The sequence below is a fragment of the Monodon monoceros genome, unplaced genomic scaffold (assembly GCF_005190385.1).
Source record: "Monodon monoceros isolate NGI ecotype Baffin Bay Population unplaced genomic scaffold, NGI_Narwhal_1 Super_Scaffold_15, whole genome shotgun sequence".
Taxonomy (NCBI): domain Eukaryota; kingdom Metazoa; phylum Chordata; class Mammalia; order Artiodactyla; family Monodontidae; genus Monodon; species Monodon monoceros.
The window spans coordinates 12,604,280-12,624,128 of record NW_021703771.1 but is presented as its reverse complement, the minus strand read 5'-3'; the positions used below and the strand labels follow the sequence as shown (position 1 = coordinate 12,624,128).

Sequence of the window (19,849 nt, the reverse complement as noted above, 5' to 3'; positions counted from 1 at the left end):
AAGGAGAAAATATTTCTGTAAAAAAGCCATTAAAAACTGGTTTCATTTTAAATGAATATAGTTCTGATGCTCACAGACTTTTTCTTTTAGAATCTATTTTGTATTTTTAATTGTGAAATATTTTTTCAACATAAAAATATTTCACAATATAAAAAGCATAGCTCTTGAGTACACAAACTATATATTTTCAACACTCATTGATATTTTTCTTATATTTACTTCAGAGTCCGTATTTTTAAAAGAAACTTTAGAAGTATGAGTATACTGGAGAACTGTTTCGTGTGTGTGTGTGTGTGTGTGTGTGTGTGTATGTGTGTTTAAGTTGTTTTGTGTATATAATTTTCAAAACTGGTTTGAGTATCTCTCCTCCTTGGATACTTCCTTCTTCCTTATAAGTCAACATTTATGCTTTCAAAATTTATCACTGTTGACACATGAAGACCTAATTTATTCATTTCAACTGCCACAAAATATTCATTTTTGCCATACCACATCCAGCCATCTTTTGAAAAGGGACAATGTTATTTCCAAGTTTGAGCTACTTCAGAAATGTTAACATGCACATCCCTGTACAGGTGTCCTTTGTACAGTATACAAAGTATTTTAGAGCATATATATCTTTAACTTTACCCAGTGATAAACTCCATTTCCCCACACAATCACTAACACCTGATATTGTTGCTAAGTTATCTTTTTTTAAAAGTTAATATCAATAGAATTGGTATGAAACATGTCATTGTTTTCTAGACTTGCATTTCCTGGAACCGCTGAGGTTGATCATCATTCAGGTTAATTTTCCTTCTGCGTTTTCCCTTCTATTAAAGTGCCTTTTCATATTGTTACCTCACTTTTCTATTGGATTGTTTATCTCTTCTTATTCGTATGCAGTTCATTGTATAATATATAATATTATATAATTATAATGATAAATTTTACAGATTTTTTGAGGGAAATACCATAACCCTATTTACCATGTGAACAACTGAAATATACCTTTATAAAAACATTTTCTTTCTCAGCTGTCTTGGTTCCATAAACAATTCTAGCACACCGAGGCCTTGGGAACGTGACAGCCAGTTGGGAGGAAGAAGACAAAGCTGCTGGTACTTACTGGGGATATGCCCCCCGGGAGAAAGACAAGAAGCTGATGACTAGGCCTATCTCCTCCTCAGGTGGACCTCCTGTATTTGCTAGTAGGAGGAAATTTTATCTATGGAACATCCTTAGTTGGACATTCCTAGCAAAAGAATTACTTATTTAAATGGACCCAGAATCTATGAGACAGAGCTCCTTGAAGATGGTCATACACGCTGTAAAATTCTCCGGGTTATAAAATGGAGATGCTTAACAACTTAAAGCTCCCTCTGTGTGAGACATCCTGCAAAATCTTGCTTGGGGACCTCGTCTACTGTTCGAGGATAGAGAGACACATCTCTCCACAAGGACCCTGGGAAACACAGAGAATGTCCCACATCTCGCTCTGATCCACCTTTGCCCTGTGATTTTCTATCTCTTTGAAATAATTAGTTACGCTGGTATTGAATGAGGTCTCTCTGATTCACAGGATTCAATGTGACAATCCAGTCATGAGTGTGCTCACACGTATGGGTAGCGATTTCGCCTGGATAAGCCTGATCCTCACTGGACCTCTGTATTGTCTACTTTCTGCCTTGTTTCTGGACTCTCTATCTCTGCCTATCTGATTTTACTTGAAACAACATAGAAATGGTCTTTCTATTGATTTCAGTTTCTTCAAAAAATATTATCCTTGCCACCTTCCTACTTATTCTCACCTCAAGGCAACTGATTTGTTAATGAGGCCCAAATTGGAGCCAGGATTGGAGTTAGGATTCTTCAACGTTCATATAAAGTATAAACTAAAGAGTTATGCCTCTTTTTCCATGCTGCCTTTCTGCATTAACAAAATGCTCCACTTTTGTTAAAATTTAAAAATAAAATATACTGATAAACCAGCTTTCAGTAGTATAATATTTTTGTAATGCCTGATCAAAAGGATGATTCTGTGAAAATCAGGTACCATCTAGATCTAGACAAACCTATAAACTTATTAATAAAATTCTAATAAATAAAACAGAAAACTCACTAAAAACATGTGTATTGTTTTTTATAGAGATATCCACCCCGTGCATTCTCTGTAACTATTTGTGTACCGGCTGGCTTTTCCTAGATGGCAGCTGCTTGAATTCTATCTGAAAAGAGGAAGAAAGCTATTCAAAGAAGGAGTTACAAAATTTTCCAACACAAAGTCCCAATGGCATAAGGATAAAAAAATTAAAATCAATGTCTTGATTTTGTTCTCTGTTTTGAACAGCCAAACAATGCAGGCCCTTAGAAAATCAATATGTCAGCAGTCTATGGACTCCTATGGGAGCCACCTTTTCAAAGTTATTTTAAAAACAAATAGAAAATCAAGGTGATTATGTCACAAGGTGGTGAATATACAGTAACTGTGGTGAGAAGATTCTGTCACTCCAAAAATGAATGACAGACACAAATTCTTAATTTTAATCAATTGATAAAGAAAAGACTCTCCAACAGGAGAATACAAAAACCATAATTTGTCAAGATATTAGGACAGCTTTATGCTCAGCATCATGTAAACAATTTTTTCAAGACCTAAGAAAACTGCATTCAAGTAAGCAAAGCTATAGAAAAGGATAACAAAATAAGAGGATACAAGCCCACTTTATCATAAATCTGGTTCACAGATTACAGATGAAGGATATGTTAAAATTGACACAAATATATTATCTACTATAATTTTACCTCTATAAAAATAGGTGAGGCAATATACATATCAGATGAAGACAAGTTAAAATAAAAACTGTGCCAGTGAAATACAAAGAACTAAGGTGGGCAGTCAGTGGCTTATTTATTTTATAACTGGAGGTTTGTACCCCTTAATCTTGTTCACCTATTTCCCAGCTGCCCTGGCAGCCACCCATTTGTTCTCTGTATCTGTAAGTCTACTTTTGTATTGTATTGTTTGTTTGGTTTTTAGATTCTCTATATAAGTGAGATCATATGGTATTTGACTTATTTCACTTAGCATAACACCCTCTAGATCCATCTGTGTTGTCCTAAATGGCAAGATTTCTTTTTATGGCCAAGTAATAGTCCATTGTAATAGCTCTTTTAAACAAAAAATATATGTAAAAGCCCTGGAGGAGTATGAAATGTTTAGAATAGTGTTTGATATACAGTAGGGCTCAGTAAATATCTACAATAGTAATTATTATTGAATTTCCACTAATTATATAAAACAGGATCTCTCCTGCTTCTGATATACAAACACATTGGAAATAGAATCAGATTCATATACACTGAATTATATATATTTATAGTTTTTGACTTAATGACCACTTAGAAAACTTTCTATCACTAAAAACTAAAATTGTTTTTCATGAAGTCCTTGGTGACATCTTTGCATTCATTATGATATCAACAAAGAAATAAAGTCTTTAAAGTGAGCTAAAGCACTCACTTTATAAAAGCACTGAGAAAATTATGTTATTATAGTTATTTTGGATTCAGAAAAAACTCTTAAATTTCAAATAATGTATTTTAATTGAGGTATAGTTTACACACAGTGGAATGCCCAGAACTTCAGTGCCTATTTTGATGAACTGTGACACTTGCAGGTGCCCTTGTAAGCACACTCCAGTCCTTCCTGTCCCTTTTTAGTCAATCCCAGGCCCACCTTCGAATCAAGCACTACTGTGGCATCTTCTGCCATACATTAATTTTGCCTGTTTCAGAACTTATTAGAAATTTAGTCAAACCATATATGTTCTTTTGGGTCTGGTTTATTTTTCTTAGTCTAGTATGTTTTAGGTTGATTCACGCTGTTGTGTGCATCACTGACTCAGTACATTTTATGGTTGAATTATTTTCTATTAAGTATGTTTAAGATAATTTACTTATTGATCCTCCTGTCAGTGGAAATGAGTCATTTTCAGATTAATACTCAAGATTAAAGACACTATGAACATTCACAGACAATTGTTCTTGTCAACGTAGCTGCTGAATTGCTAGGCCATGTGGTAAGTGTATGATTGACTTTCTGAGGAACTTCCAGTCTGTTTTATGTGCTCACTAGCAATTTCTGACTTCCTACAAGCCCAGTAGAATTTGGTATTGTTAGCCTTTTAAATTTTAGCCATTCTTGTAACTGTCCATTGTATTTCTCTTCTGACTAATCAAGCTGCACATTATTCATGTATTTACTGTCCATTAGTATATATTTTTTCATGTGTTTAAATCTTTTGCTCATTTTTTTATTGAATTGTTGATCCATTCTTTCCTGATCGAATTACCTTAAGATATGTCTACAACCAACTGGCTATATGTGTGTGCTCTATTGCAGGATTATCTACTTGGTAGCTTTTTGGTAAACTCTAGGATTTTCTCTGTTCCTGGTCATGTTGATTCTACATATAGTTTTACTTCTTCCTTTCTCAAAGTACCGCAGCCTTATTGCAATGGCAAGGAGGTCCAGTACAATGATAACTAGAAGAGATGAGAGAGGACATCCCTCCCTTGTTTCTCATCTTGGGGGGAAAGTATTTAGTCTTTCACCGTTGGTATATCTGTAGGTTTTTCATAAAAAACAAAATTTCTTAAGTTGAGGAAGTTTCCTTCTATTCATACTTTTGTATTTTTTCTAAAAAATCATGAACGAGTGGTGAATTTTGGCAACTGATTTTTCTGCATATACTTGGATAATATGGGTTCTCTGTTAATATTATGAATTATATTGATTGTTAATGAATGAGAAAACAACATTGCATTCCTGGGATAAATACCACCTGATGATCATGTAGTATTTTTTTGTATGCTGCAGCATTCTATCTATTAATATGCAGTAAGGATTTTACTTCTGTGTTCATCTGAGATATTCTGAGTTTGTTTTGGTTTTTCCTTGTAATGTGAGTCTGGTTTTGATACTGAAATACTTATGGTCTCATGAAATGAGTTAGAAATGTTCCCTATACTTCCATTCTCTAAACAGAGTTTGTGAAGAGTGCTATTATTTCTTTCTTAAATGCATGATCATTTGGTCCTGGACTGGGCTTTGTAGGGAAGTTTATAAATTTAAATACTTTATTTAATCAGCATAGGGTAATTTAGGTTTTCTATTTCTTCTTGAGTCAGTTTTCATAATTTTCAAATTTCAAGGACTGTGTGTTTAATCTAAATTGTTGAGATTACTGTCAAAATTTTTTTCATATTTATATTTATCTATTATATTTTTAACAGCTTTATTGGTATACAGTGCTTTTATATTTATGTTGAAATTTCCTATTTTCTCCTTATTATTCATATTTTCCTTTTTTTAATTGAATGAAAGGTTCCTTAAATTCTATAATGCTTTAAAATTTTCAAAAGTTTCATACACATGATTTTATGTAATCCCATAATAACCCTTTCTTTCTTCCTACCCCTATACTGCCGCTACCCCTTCCTTCTCCCGATTGGTAACCACTAGTTTGTCCTCTGTATCTGTAAGTCTGCTTCTTTTTTGTTTTATTCACTAGTTTGTTTTTTTTTTTCGGTTCTTTTTTTTTTAACATCTTTATTGGAGTATAATTGCTTTACAATGCTGGGTTATTTCTGTATAACAAAGTGAATCAGCTATATATATACACATATCCCCATATCCCTTCCCTCTTGAGTCTCCCTCCCACCCTCCCTATCCCACCCCTCTAGGTGGTCACAAAACACCAAGCTGCTCTCCCTCTGTGATGCAGCTGCTTCCCATCAGCTATCTATGTTACATTTGGTAGAGTATATATGTCAATGCTACTCTCTCACTTAGTCCCAGCTGACCCTTGCCCTTCCCTGTGTCCTCAAGTCCATTCCCTACCTCTGTGTCTTTATTCCTGTCCTGCCTCTAGGTTCTTAGGAACCATGTTTTTTTTCTTTTTTTTTAGATTCCACATATATGTGTTAGCATACGGTATTTGTTTTTCTCTTTCTGACTTATTTCACTCAGTATGACAGTCTCTAGGTCCATCCACCTCACCACAAATAACTCAATTTCATTTCTTTTTATGGCTGAGTAATATTCCATTGTACATATGTGCCACATCATCTTTATCCATTCATCGGTCGATGGACACTTAGGTTGCTTCCATGTCCTGGCTATTGTAAACAGTGCTGCAATGAACATTGTGGTACATGATTCGTTTTGAATTATGGTTTTCTCAGGGTATACACCCATTAGTGGGATTGCTAGATCATATGGTAGTTCTATGTTTAGTTTTTTAAGGAAACTCCATACTGTTCTCCATAGTGGCTGTATCAATTTAAATTTCCACCCAAAGTGCAAGAGGGTTCCCTTTCCTCCACACCCTCTCCAGCATTTACTGTTTGTAGATTTTTTGATGATGGCTATTCTGACCGGTGTGAGGTGATACCTCATTGTAGTTTTAATATGCATTTCTCTAATGATCAGTGATGTTGAACATCCTTTCATGTGTTTGTGGGCAATCTGTATATCTTCTCTGGAGAAATGTCTATTTAGACCTTCTGCCCATTTTTGGATTGGGTTGTTTTATTGATATTGAGTTGCATGAGCTGCTTGTAAATCTTGGAGATGAATCCTTTGTCAGTTGCTTCATTTGCAAACATTTTCTCCCATTTTGAGGGTTGTCTTTTCGTCTTGTTTATGTTTTCCTTTGCTGTGCAAAAGCTTTTAAATTTCATTGGGTCCCATTTGTTTACTTATGTTTTTATTTCCATTTCTCTAGGAGGGGGGTCAAAAAGGATCTTGCTGTGATTTATGTCATAGAGTGTTCTGCCTATGTTTTCCTCTAAGAGTTTTATAGTGTCTGGCCTTACATTTAGGTCTTCAACCCATTCTGAGCTTATTTTTGAGTATGGTGTTAGGGAGTGTTCTAATTTCAGTCTTTTACATGTACCTGTCCACATTTCCCAGCAACACTTATTGAAGAGGCTGTCTTTTCTCCACTGTATATTCTTGCCTCCTTTATGAAAGATAAGGTGACCACACGTGTGTGGGTTTATCTCTGGGCTTTCTATCCTGTTCCATTGATCTATCTTTCTGTTTTTGTGCCAGTACCATATGGTCTTGATTACTGTAGCTTTGCAGTATAATTTGAAGTCAGGGAGCCTGATTCCACCAGCTCCATTTTTCTTTCTCAAGATTGCTTTGGCTATTTGGGGTCTTTTGTGTTTCCATACAAATTGTGAAATGTTTTGTTTTAGTTCTAGGAAAAATGCCACTGGTAGTTTGATACGGATTGCACTGAATCTGTATCTGTAGATTACTTTGGGTACTACAGTCATTTTCACAATGTTGATTCTTCCAATCCAGGAACATGGTACATCTCTCCATCTGTTTGTATTGTCTTTAATTTCTTTCATCACTGTCTTATAGGTTTCTGCATAAAGGTCTTTTGTCTCCTTAGTTAGCTCTATTCCTAGGTATTTTATTCTTTTTGTTGCAATGGTAAATGGGAGTGTTTCCTTAATTTCTCTTTCAGATTTTTCGTCGTTAGTGTATCGGAATGCCAGAGATTTCTGTGCATTAATTTTGTATCCTGCTACTTTACCAAACTCATTGATTACTGTAGCAGTTTTCTGGTAGCATCTTTAGGATTCTCTATGTATAGTATCATGTCACTGCAAAAAGTGACAGTTTTACTTCTTCTTTCCTAATTTGGATTCCTTTTATTTCTTTTTCTTCTCTGATTTCTGTGGCTAAACACTTCCAAAAAGATGTGGAATAACATTAGTGAAAGTGGGCATACTTGTCTTGTTCCTGATTTTAGAGGAAATGCTTTCAGGTTTTCACCATTGAAAATGATGTTGGCTATGGGTTTGTCATATATGGCCATTATTATGTTGAGGTAAGTTCCCTCTATGCTCACTTTCTGGACAGTTTTTATCATAAATGGATGTTGAATTTTGTTGAAAGCTTTTTCTGCATCTATTGAGATTATCATATGGCTTTTATCCTTCAGTTTGTTAATATGGTGTATCATATGGATTGATTTGCTTATACTGAAGAATCCTTCCATTTGTGGGATAAACCCCACCTGATCATGGTGTATGATCCTTTTAACGTGCTGTTGGATCCTGTTCTACTAGTGTTTTGCTAGAGGAACTAGCAGAATGAGTTCCTCCCTCTGCTCTATTTTGGAAGAGTTTGAGAAGGATAGGTATTAGCTCTTCGCTAAATGTTTGATACAATTTGCCTGTGAAGCCATCTGGTCCTGGGCTTTCGTTTGCTGGAAGATTTTTAATCACAGTCTCAATTTCAGTGCTTGTGACTGGTCTGTTTATATTTTCTTTTCTTCCTGGTTCAGTCCATAAGGCTGTGCTTTACTAAGAATTTGTCCATTTTTTCCAGGTTGTCCATCTTATTGGCATATAGTTGCTTGTAGTAATCCCTCAGGATTCTTTGTATTTCTGCAGTGTCAGTTGTTACTTCTCCTTTTTCATTTCTAATTTTGTGGATTTGAGTCTTCTCCCTTTTTTTTCTTGATGAGTCTGGCTAATGGTTTATCAATTTTGTTTATCTTCTCAAAGAACCAGCTTTAGTTTTATTGATCTTTGGTATTGTTTTCATTTCTTTTTCATTTGTTTTTGATCTGATCTTTATGATTTCTTTCCTTCTGCTAACTTTGGGGGTTTTTTGTTCTTCCTTCTCTAGCTGCTTTAGGTGTAAGGTTCTGTTGTTTGAGATTTTTCTTGTTTCTTGAGGTATGATTGTATTGCTATGAACTTCCCACTTAGAACTGCTTTTGCTGCATCCCATAGGTTTTGGGTCGCCGTGCTTTCATTGTCATTTGCGTCTAGGTATTTTTTGATTTCCTCTTTGATTTCTTCAGTGATCTCTTGGTTATTAAGTAGGGTATTGTTTAGCCTCCATGTGTTTGTATTTTTTCCTCTAATTGATATCTAGTCTCATAGCATTGTGGTCGGAAAAGATATTTGATACGATTTCAAATTTCTTAAATTTACCAAGGCTTGATTTGTGACCCAAGATGTCTATCCGGGAGAATGTTCCATGAGCACTTGAGAAGAATGTGTATTCTGTTGTTTTTGGATGGAATGTACTATAAATATCAATTAACTCTATCTTGTTTAATGTGTCATTTAAAGCTTGTGTTTCCTTATGTACTTTCATTTTGGATGATCTGTCCATTGGTGAAAGTGGGTTGTTAAAGCCCCCTACTATTACTGTGTTACTGTCAATTTCCCCTTTTATGGCTGTTAGCATTTGCCTTATGTATTGAAGTGCTCCTATGATGGGTGCATAAATATTTACAATTGTTATATCTTCTGCTTGGATTGATCCCTTGATCATTATGTAGTGTCCTTCTTCATCTCTTGTAATAGTCTTTATTTAAAAGTCTATTTTGTCTGATATGAGAATTGCTACTCCAGGTTTCTTTTGATTTCCATTTGCATGGAATATCTTTTTCCGTACTCTCAATTTCAATCTGTATGTGTTCCTAGGTCTGAAGTGGGTCTCCCGTAGACACTATATATATGGGTCTTGATTTTGTATCCATTCAGCCAGTCTATGTCTTTTGGTTGGAGCATTTATTCTATTTACATTTAAGGTAATTATCAACATGTATGTTCTTATTACCATTTTCTTAATTGTTTTGGGTTATTTTTCATAGGTATTTTCCCTCTTTTGTGTTTTCTGCCTAGAGAAGTTCCTTTAGCATTTGTTGTAAAGCTGGTTTGCTGGTGCTGAATTCTCTTAGCTTTTGCTTGTCTGTAAAGATTTTAATTTCTCCGTCAAATCTAAATGAGATTCTTGCTGGGCAGAATAATCTTGGTTGTAGGTTTTTCCCTTTCATCATTTTAAATATGTCCTGCCACTCCATTCTGGCTTGCAGAGTTTTTGCTGAAAGAGAAGCTGTTAACCTTATGGTGATTCCCTTGTATGTTATTTATTGCTTTTCCCTTGCTGCTTTTAATATGTTTTCTTTGTATTTAATTTTTGATAGTTTGATTAATATGTGTCTTGGCATGTTTCTCCTTGGATATATCCTGCATGGGACTTTCTGCACTTCCTAGAGTTGATTGACTATTTCCTTCCCCATATTAGGGAAGTTTTGAACTATAATTTCTTCATATATTTTCCCACACCCTTTCTTTTTCTCTTCTTCTTCTGGGACCCCTACAATTTGAATGTTGGTATGTTTAATGTTGTCCCAGAGGTCTCTGAGATTGTCCTCAATTCTTTTCATTCTTTTTTCTTTATTCTGCTCTGTGGTAGTTATATCCACTATTTTATCTTCCAGGTCACTTATCTATTCTTCTGCCTCAGTTATTCTGCTCTTGCTTCCTTCTAGAGAATTTTTAACTTCATTTATTGTGGTGTTCATCATTGTTTGTTTACTCTTTAGTTTTTCTAGGTCCTTGTTAAACGTTTCTTGTATTTTCTCCATTCTAGTTCCAAGATTTTGCATCATCTTTACTATCATTACTGTGGATTCTTTTTCAGGTAGACTGCCTATTTCCTCTTCATTTGTTTGGTCTGGTGGGTTTTTACCTTGCTTCTTCACGTACTGCATATTTCTCTGTCTTTTCATTTTGCTTAACTTACTGTGTTTGGGGTCTCCTTTTCACAGGCTGCCAGTTCATAGTTCCCGTTGTTTTTGGTGTTTGCCTCCAGTGGGTAAGGTTGGTTCAGTGGCTTGTGTAGACTTCCTGGTGGAAGAGACTGGTGTCTGTGTTCCGGTGGGTGGGGCTGGCCTTGTCTTTCTGGTGGGCAGGGCTGGGTCCGTTGCTGTGTTTTGGGGTGTCTGTGAACTTAGTATGATTTTAGGCAGCCTCTCTGCTAATGGGTGGGGTTGTGTTCCTGTCTTGCTCGTTGTTTGGCATGGGGCGTCCAGCACTGGAACTTGCTGGTTGTTGGGTGGAGCTGGGTCTTAGCATTGAGACAGAGGTCTCTGGGAGACCTGTCTCACCGATTTATATTATGTGGGGCTGGGAGGTCTCTGGTGGTCCAATGTCCTGAACTTGGTTTTCTCACCTCAGAGGCTCAGGCCTGACACCAGGGTGGAGCAACAAGACTCTGTCAGCCACACGGCTCAGAAGAATAGGGAGAAAAAATGAAAGAAAAATAAAAAAAATTTAAAAAGATAAGTAAAATTTAAAAATTAGTAAAAGAAAAAACTAATTAAAAAAAAGAAGAGAGCAACCAAATGAATAAACAAATCCACCAGTGATAACAAGCGCTAAAAACTATATTAAGATAAACATAAAAATCAGAAACACGTCAGTCGCTGACAGCAAACCACAAGTCTACAGTTGCTCCCGAAGTCTACTGCCTCCATTTTGGGTTGATCCGTTGTCTCTTCAGGTATTCCACAGATGCAGGGTACATCAAGTTGACTGGGGATTTAATCCGCTGCTCCTGAGGCTGCTGGGAGAGATTTCCCTTTCTCTTCTTTGCACAGCTCCCGGGGCTCAGCTTTCATTTTGGCCCCGCCTCTGCGTGTAGGTTGCCCTCAGGCGTCTGTTCCCACCCAGACAGGACGGGGTTAAAGGAGCCGCTGATTAGGGGGCTCTGACTCACTCAGGCCGGGGGCAGGGAGGGGTACGGAATGCAGCGCAAGCCTGTGGCAGCAGAGGCCAGAGTGAATTTCAACAGCCTGAGGCACACAGTGTGTTCTCCCAGAGAAGTTGTCCCTGGATCATGGGACCCTGGCAGTGGTGGGCTGCACAGGCTCCCCGGAGGGGAGGTGTGGATAGTGACCTGTGCTCACACACAGGCTTCTTGGTGGCGGCAGTAGCAGCGTTAGCATTTCATGCCTGTCTCTGGGTTTTGAGCTGATGGCCGCGGCTCGCGACCGTCTCTGGAGCTCATTTAGGCAGTGCTCTGCCTTCTGTGGGCAGACAGGGAAGGAATCCCTTCTCCTCGTGCACCCTGAAACAATGGTCTCTTGCCTCTTAGGCAGTTCCAGACTTTTTCCTGGACTCCCTCCTGGCTAGCTGTGGTGCACTAGTCCCCCTCAGGCTGTGTTCACGCAGCCAACCCTAGTCCTTTCCCTGGGGTCTCATCTCCGAAGCCCGAGCCTCAGCTCCCAGCCCCCGCCCGCCCCGGTGGGTGAGCAGACAAGCCTCTCAGGCTGGTGAGTGCTGGTCAGCATGGATCCTCTGTGCTGAAATCTCTCTGCTTTGCCCTCTGCACCCCTGTTGCTGCGCTGCCCTCCGTGGCGCCGAACTTTCCCCCTGCCCACCCCCTGTCTCTGCCAGTGAAGGGGCTTCCTAGTGTGTGGAAACCTTTCCTCCTTCACAGTTCCCTCCCACTGGTGCATGTCCTGTCCCTATTCTTTTGTCTCTGTTTATTCTTTTTTCTTTTGCCCTACCCAGGTACGTGGGGAGTTTCTTGCCTTTTGGGAAGTCTGAGGGCTTCTGCCAGCATTCAGTAGGTGTTCTGTAGGAGTTGTTCCACATGTAGATGTATTTCTGATGTATTTGTGGGGAGGAAGGTGATCTCCACGTCTTACTCCTCCACCATCTTGAAGGTCCCTCCCTGTTGTATTTTTTAGATTAAGTGATATCATATCTGTCTTTCTCTGTCTTATTTCACTTAACATAATCCTCTCCAAGTCCATTCATGTTGCTGCAAACGGTAAAATTTTATTCTTTTTTTATTGCTGAATGGTATTCTAGTGTGTGTGTGTGTGTGTGTGTGTGTGTGTATGAGATCACATCTTTATCCATTCATCTCTTGCTGAACACTTAGGTTGCTTCCATAACTCAGCAATTATAAATAATACTGTTATGAGCATTGGGGTGCATGTATCTTTTCTAATTATTGTTTTTCAGATATATACCCAGGGGGGTTATATGGTAGTTTTATTTTTAGTTTTTTAAGAAACCTCCATACTGTTTTCTATAGTGGCTGCACCAATTTACATTCCCACCAACCGTGCACGAGGGTTCTCTTTCCTCCACATCCTCACCAACATTAGTTACTTGTTGTCTTTTTGATGATGGCCTGTCTGACAGGTGTGAGACAATATCTAATTGTGGTTTTGATTTGAATGTCCCTGATGATTAGCTATGTTGAGCATCTTTTCATGTGCCTGTTGACCATCTGCATTTCCCCTTTGGAAAAATGTCTATTCAGTTCTTCTGCCCATATTTTTATTCCAGTTGTTTGGTTTTTTGGATGTTGACTTTTATGAGCTATTTATATACGTTGGATATTAACCCCTTATCAGTCACATCATTTGCAAACAGTTTCTCCCATTCTGTGGGGGTTTTTTTTCATTTTTCTTTTAACACACATATATATGTGTGTGTGTGTATGTATGTATATATATAAAAATAACTGTCTTTGTCCTTATATGCTGATTCCATTATTTCTGTCATTTCTGGTTCTATTTCTATTAACTAATGCTTTTTCTCGTGGCTATGAGTTACACATTCTTTCTTTTTCACATGTGTGATGTCTGAATGGACGTAGACATTAATGATACCATATTGTTGAGCTTCTGTATTATGATGTTCCAGCAGGCAGCTAATCTAGCTGTGAATCAGCAAGAATCTTCAAGGTGTGTTTCCAAGCTCTGTTAGAATCCCTCCAGCATAGCCTTTTCCTAGGACTGTAAAGTACTGTACCGCTAAGTTGTAACATTTTAAGGTCTCTACTGAATGCCTTATTAAGCAAGATCTTGCCATTATATCTGGATAGAATTTGGATGGTCCCAAGCACTGTGTGAGGTCTGGCCATTATGCAGCTCACAATTTCTTTGTAATATTTCTTTCCCGAGTAGTTTTTCTTTGCTTGGCCTTGTGAACTGTCCTCCTACACATGTGCAGCTTAGTATTCAACAAATGACCCAGAAAACCTCTGTTCAAATTTCCTGAGTTCTTCTTTTCAGGGTTTTCTTCTCTCCATGACTCTGACCCAGAAATTCTCTGCATCAGTTCTCTGGAACTCCAGTCTCTGCCCCATCAGTTCAGTGAGACTGCTGGGACTTGGCTAGGCTTCACCTGTGCCACAGTCCAGAAAGGGCCTCCAGGCCCAAATTCAAGGCAATCACGGGGCTCACATAGTTCGCTTCCCTTATTTCAGGAATTGCAATTTTGTACTGCCTATTGTCTGAAATTCACTAAGTCATAAATTTTTCCAGAGTTTTAGCTGTTTACATTGGGAAGGCTACTCTGTTAACAATGAACTTTATGACTTTTTAAATACTTTTTAATAAGTTCCAAGAAATTTTATTTTTTTTAAATAATTAGACATTTTATTATGCTTTTTCCAAAAAATCATCTTAATATGCAAGTTTGAGATGCAAATCACCAATAAGAGTTGAATGCAGTTAATGCAATCAAGTCAACTTCTGAAATGTATCTCCATGAATCAGTTCCAGAAAATAGTTAATGTTAAGTTTTATATCAGAGGTCAAAATGTATACAGCAATGACCTGTATGTCCAACAATAAGACTATGTCTAAGAGACATAAAGAAAACTGGAAAGTCAAAAAATATGACTTCAATATTTATATTTATAGATTTTTTGCATAATCCATATTACATATAATATATATTACTGTTTATATCTGATGAAAAATTAAATCATGTAAGCCTGACATTTATAATAGTCAGCTAACATCTAATATTAAAATAAAGCTTGTCTTCTTTCCTTGTTTGTACATCTGCCTCTCCCATTCCACAGTACTTTTCCCTGAGTCCCTGTTCTCTTTCTGACTATGATTTCATGATTGCCATATAGTGATATTCCCCTAATTTTTATGTATGTCCCCTCCTTTCCCTCAAGTTTTAATTTCATATTTCCATCTGCCTATATTTAGATTACTTCAATGTTTCCTCATATTCAATATATACAAACTCAATTTTTTCTGCTCACAAAGAAGCACTGCTTCCCATTTACCTAATTCTTCTTAGTGATATTTTTCCTATCTCTTAGTTTTATAATATTAATTTTTGCACTGATTCTTCTCTCTCCTTCACATTAAATCTTTTCTTGACTCCTTTGGATAACACTTCTTATATACAAGTGGTTATTTCTACTCCTGCTTGTGGAAGACTTATTACATTGAGAGTCCCGAATAAATGGCTTCCCTGCATTCACGCCCTTTGCCCTGTATTCCCTCCTATTCTGACGCCATCTCTTACCACCATGTTACTGAATTTCTGAGCTTTACATGTGATAGACACCTTGGACTGACTACATCATTAGTCATTCTATCATCCTTTTAGAGTAAAGAAGCTGAAAAAGTATAAAACTACATTTTCTGTACTTCCTTGATGCTAGGGTTCTGAATATGTTGTTGACTTAGAAATAAACGCACTCACAAAAACTGAATTAGTTGAAACTGAATCACACAGTGAGACTGGACAACACAGGGCATATATCTGGCTGTTGTACCCTGTAGCAGGACTGTTTTATGGACGCTGTGTCTGTAGTAGTAGCTCCTTGAGTCAGCAGGCAGCTTCCTGGTCATGACAGCAAAGGCAGCAATTCCTTTGGAGCCTATTCCTATTCAGCTGGGTAGTTGCGGAGGTCATTCATGAAAGTACGGCCTAGTCTCTTCTTCAACTACTCCATAGCTATTCATGTATCCTTTTCTGCTTAAATTGGCTGGAGTGAATTCTGTTATCCATTGTTAAGAATGCTGATGAACAGTTTCCTTGCCTTTAAACAAGGATACTAATATCTTGAAGGGTTACTAAAAGGATTGAATGGGACAATTCGGGTAAAGCATAACACATATTGCCTGCCAAAAACTAGTTCTTGTTGTTGTGTTATTGTTACTCTTATTCTAAAGTGGCTTAACAATCAGAATGCCTGGGTCTGAATTATGGCTCTTAGCATATGTTCTTTCTGCAACCTTGGTCAAGTTGCTTGACTGCTCTAAGGCTTGACTTCTTTATCTATAAACTAGGTAAATAATATAACTACTTCATGTATTTTGGTAAAAATTAAGTGAGAATATGTAAATAAAATTTTCTTTTCTGTGTTTTGTTATTTTCCACACAAATCTGATTCCATCAAACTAATTTCCCATATTGCTTCCTATTTTTAATGCCATGACCTTACCTTGTTTCCTCAGAATTCTGAGCACACTTTTTAAAACTAACACCCAGCGCCTCAACATTATGTATTCTCTCCTTTTCAATTCAAATCCATTTTTCAAGCTGTTCCTTTTTCATGAAATCTTTTCAGGGACTTGCAACCTACCTTGATCACTTCCTTGATCTTGGAGCTCCTACAAACGGCACCATGCATTTTAACACTTCACTGGTTTTTTTCCACTAGTAAATGTGCCTTATTTCTTTCTCAAATGGATTTTTAGCTCCTTGAGATCAGTAACAACTACCTTTTAAAAATACATCTACAGAGCTCTTACAAGGGTTCACCATTTAACAGTCACTTGAAAAACTGCTGACTAGATGATTTACCATGACACTGATTGAATTCAAGTAGATTATATAATATTTTGGAATATGTTATTAAATATAGAGAACTTAGACGTAAGAACTTGGTTAAAAGCATTTAATATTATATAAATTTCTCTTATTTTTTCTCTTTATCAAAACATTTCTGTCTCTGATTTCCTTTATTTGTGTTTAATTCTAACCACAGAAAGAATAGTATTAAGTGAGCTGAGAAAGTGAACACATAATATGCCACTGTCAACATTAGAACATGGGAATGACTTCTGTTTCTTAGACACATTTGTCAGCAGTGACATAAGAGTTTGCACAGATAAAAGAGCATTGTTTTCAACCTTGGTTGCACACTGGAATCATCTGGAGAACTTTAACAATACCAATACCTGCGTCTTAACCCCACAGACCTCCATTTAATTGGACTGGCATATGGCTTGGCAACAGAATATTTAAAGTTAGCCACATGAGTGTCATGAGCAATTAGGAATAAGAACCACTGGTCAGAGGCTGTTCTCCATTTATCATCCTCTCCTGTTCACTTTTCTCTCACTGCTTTGCTTTAGGAACACACTGCCTTCTTGGAGAGGTTTAAGGCCATTCCTTTGCCATCACTAGTGACACCTGTGGCACATATATACCAGTAAGGATGATAAAATGGCATTATTTTGAAAACTATTTTCTGAAAATATCTTTCTGTAATTTCAGCAGGCAGCAACAGTATTCATGTACGTTAGAAATAAGGTAACGACTAAAATATCAGCCTGGCAAAAAGAGAGGGGAGGAGAAAGGGAAAGAAAAGTCTACAGCTGCATTAACTATAAATGAAAGTTACAGTGTCAAGTTATATGTACCTGATTGATGGCGCCCAGATCATCAGCGAAGCTGTTTACTTCTGACAGAAGCAGAGATATTATAGATTTTCTCAACAAGCTGCAACTTCCCAGGGTTACCAGACTCTGAGAGACATAATGCTGCACCTGAAACTAAAGATCAAAATGAGTAGATTTCTATTTTCTATCAAATTAGCTCAAAATATATTTAATGGGCACTTTCTAAAATTTACTATTGAGCTCCATGCTGCAGGGAGTACAAAAAGTGTCAACATAATTCTGGGTCAGTCTCAAGCAAAACTGTGAAACAGACAGATTATCATAATAGAAGTAATGAAATTTTATAGCAGTTAATATTTTGAAATGTGTGACAAGGTGCTAAAATGGAAGTTTTAGCTGAAGAACCAAAAGATCATTATCATTTAGATAAGAGTACATACAGAATGAATCAAGATGATAAAACAGGGCTTCCCTGGTGGCGCAGTGGTTGAGAGTCCGCCTGCCAATGCAGGGGACATGGGTTCGTGCCCCAGTCCGGGAAGATCCCACATGCCACGGAGCGGCTGTGCCCGTGAGCCATGGCCACTGAGCCTGCGCGTCCGGAGCCTGGGCTCCGCGACGGGAGAGGCCACGACAGTGAGAGGCCCGCGTACGGCAAAAAAAACCAAGATGATAAAACAAGACTCTCAAGCCCTTACCCACTAAATATATTGGGTGGGCCAAAAAATGCCTTCGTTTTTTTAAGTAAAAATAAAAGACACAGCTTTCCTTTTCGCCAAGAACTTCACTGAACAACGTATTCACCCTTTTGCTCCACTACCTTCTGCCATTTTTCAGGCAACTTCATAATTCCATCTATCCAAAACTTTTAATCTTTTTGAGCAAAGAACTGTTCCAGGTACCTTTTACAGTCTTCCAGGGAATGGAAATTTTTTCCATTAAGAGAATTTTGTAAAGACCTAAATCAATGGAAATCTGAAGGTGCAATGTCTGGTGAATACGGTGGATGAATCAGAGCTTCCCAGCCAAGCTGTAACAATTTTTGCCTGGTCATCAAAGAAACGTGTAGTCTTGCGTTATCTTGATGGAAGATTATGCGTTTTCTGTTGACTAATTCTGGACACTTTTCATTGAGTGCAGCTTTCAGTTGGTCTAACTGGGAGCAATACTTGTTGGAATTAATTAATTGTTTGGTTTTCTGGAAGAAGCTCATAATAGAGGACTCCCTTCCAATCCCACCATATACACAGCATCACCTTCTCTGGATGAAGACCTGCCTTTGGTATAGTTGGTGGTGATTCATTTCACTTGCCCCACGATCTCTTCTGTGCCACACAGTTGTACAGTATCCACTTTTCATTGCCTGTCACAATTTGTTTTTAAAATGGAACGTTTTCATTACATTTCAGTAGAGAATCGCATGGGAGATATGGTCAAGAAGGTTTTGTTCACTTAACTTATGTGGAACCCAAACATCAAAGCGATTCACATAACCAAGCTTGTGCAAATGATTTTCACGCTTGATTTGGATAAGTCGGATTTGAGTATGTCGGCTATCTCCCGTGTGGTATAACGTCTCAATTACTGTTTTGATTTGATCGCTATCAACTTCAACTGGTCTACCCGACCGTGGAGCAGCATCCAGCGAGAAATCTCCAGCAAGAAACTTCGCAAACCACTTTAGACACGTTCAATCAGTCACAGCACCTTCTCCACACACTGCACAAATCTTTTTGTGTGTTTCTGTTGCATTTCTACCTTTCTTGAAATAATAACGCATAATATGCCAAACTGTTGCTTTTTATTCTTCCATCTTCAATATTTAAATGGATACACAAAAATTCACCAATTTTGATGTCTTTTTTTTTTTTAAAGCACGCTGATATGACAGCTGTCACATACAGTCTTAACAACATTGTTTCGAATGAAGTTAAAGACAACTAAGTGCTACTAAAGCCATCTAACGGAAAAAAATCAAACGAACCTTTTGGCCCACCCAATAGATACGGAGATACAGAGGCAGAGGTGGATAAACAGGGTAAGAGGAAAAAGTTTGAAGACGTTTTTGAGGGGAGTCCCACCTCCACGTTGCAGAGGGACAGGTGTGGGTGTGGGCGTGGGTGTTTATTCTCCACTAGTCAAAAGTCTAAAGTCATGGGGCTTCCCTGCTGGTGCAGTGGTTGAGAGTCCGCCTGCCTATGCAGGGGACATGGGTTCGTGCCCCGGTCCGGGAAGATCCCACATGCCGCGGAGCGGCTGGGCCCGTGAGTCATGGCCGCTGAGCCTGCGCGTCCGGAGCCTGTGCTCCGCAACGGGAGAGGCCACAACAGTGAGAGTCCCGCGTATTGGAAAAAAAAAAAAAAAAAAAGTCTAAAGTCACAATGTTTTAGAGTGAGGAGAAAGAAATGTGGGACTCTGAATTTTCATCTAGAGGCAGCAAAAGATTTCGTCATTAAATAAATTTCAAAGGATTGTGGGAGACAATAAACTATATCCCCTATAGTTAGTAGGAGAAAGGCCATTTGATTATAATTCACATCAAGTTGCATATAACTCATATCTGGAATTTCATTAAA

At 37.7% G+C, this 19,849-nt stretch overlaps 1 protein-coding gene across 1 annotated transcript in view; it reads right to left on the bottom strand.

Annotated features, from left to right (window-relative positions):
* The window catches only part of MEI4 (meiotic double-stranded break formation protein 4), a 198,503-nt gene that overhangs the window by 52,565 nt on the left and 126,089 nt on the right, over positions 1–19,849 (bottom strand). The window contains exon 3 of the mRNA XM_029224287.1: positions 17,295–17,426. Within this exon, the coding sequence (XP_029080120.1) occupies positions 17,295–17,426 (132 nt within the window). The remainder of the gene's footprint in view (positions 1–17,294; positions 17,427–19,849) is intronic.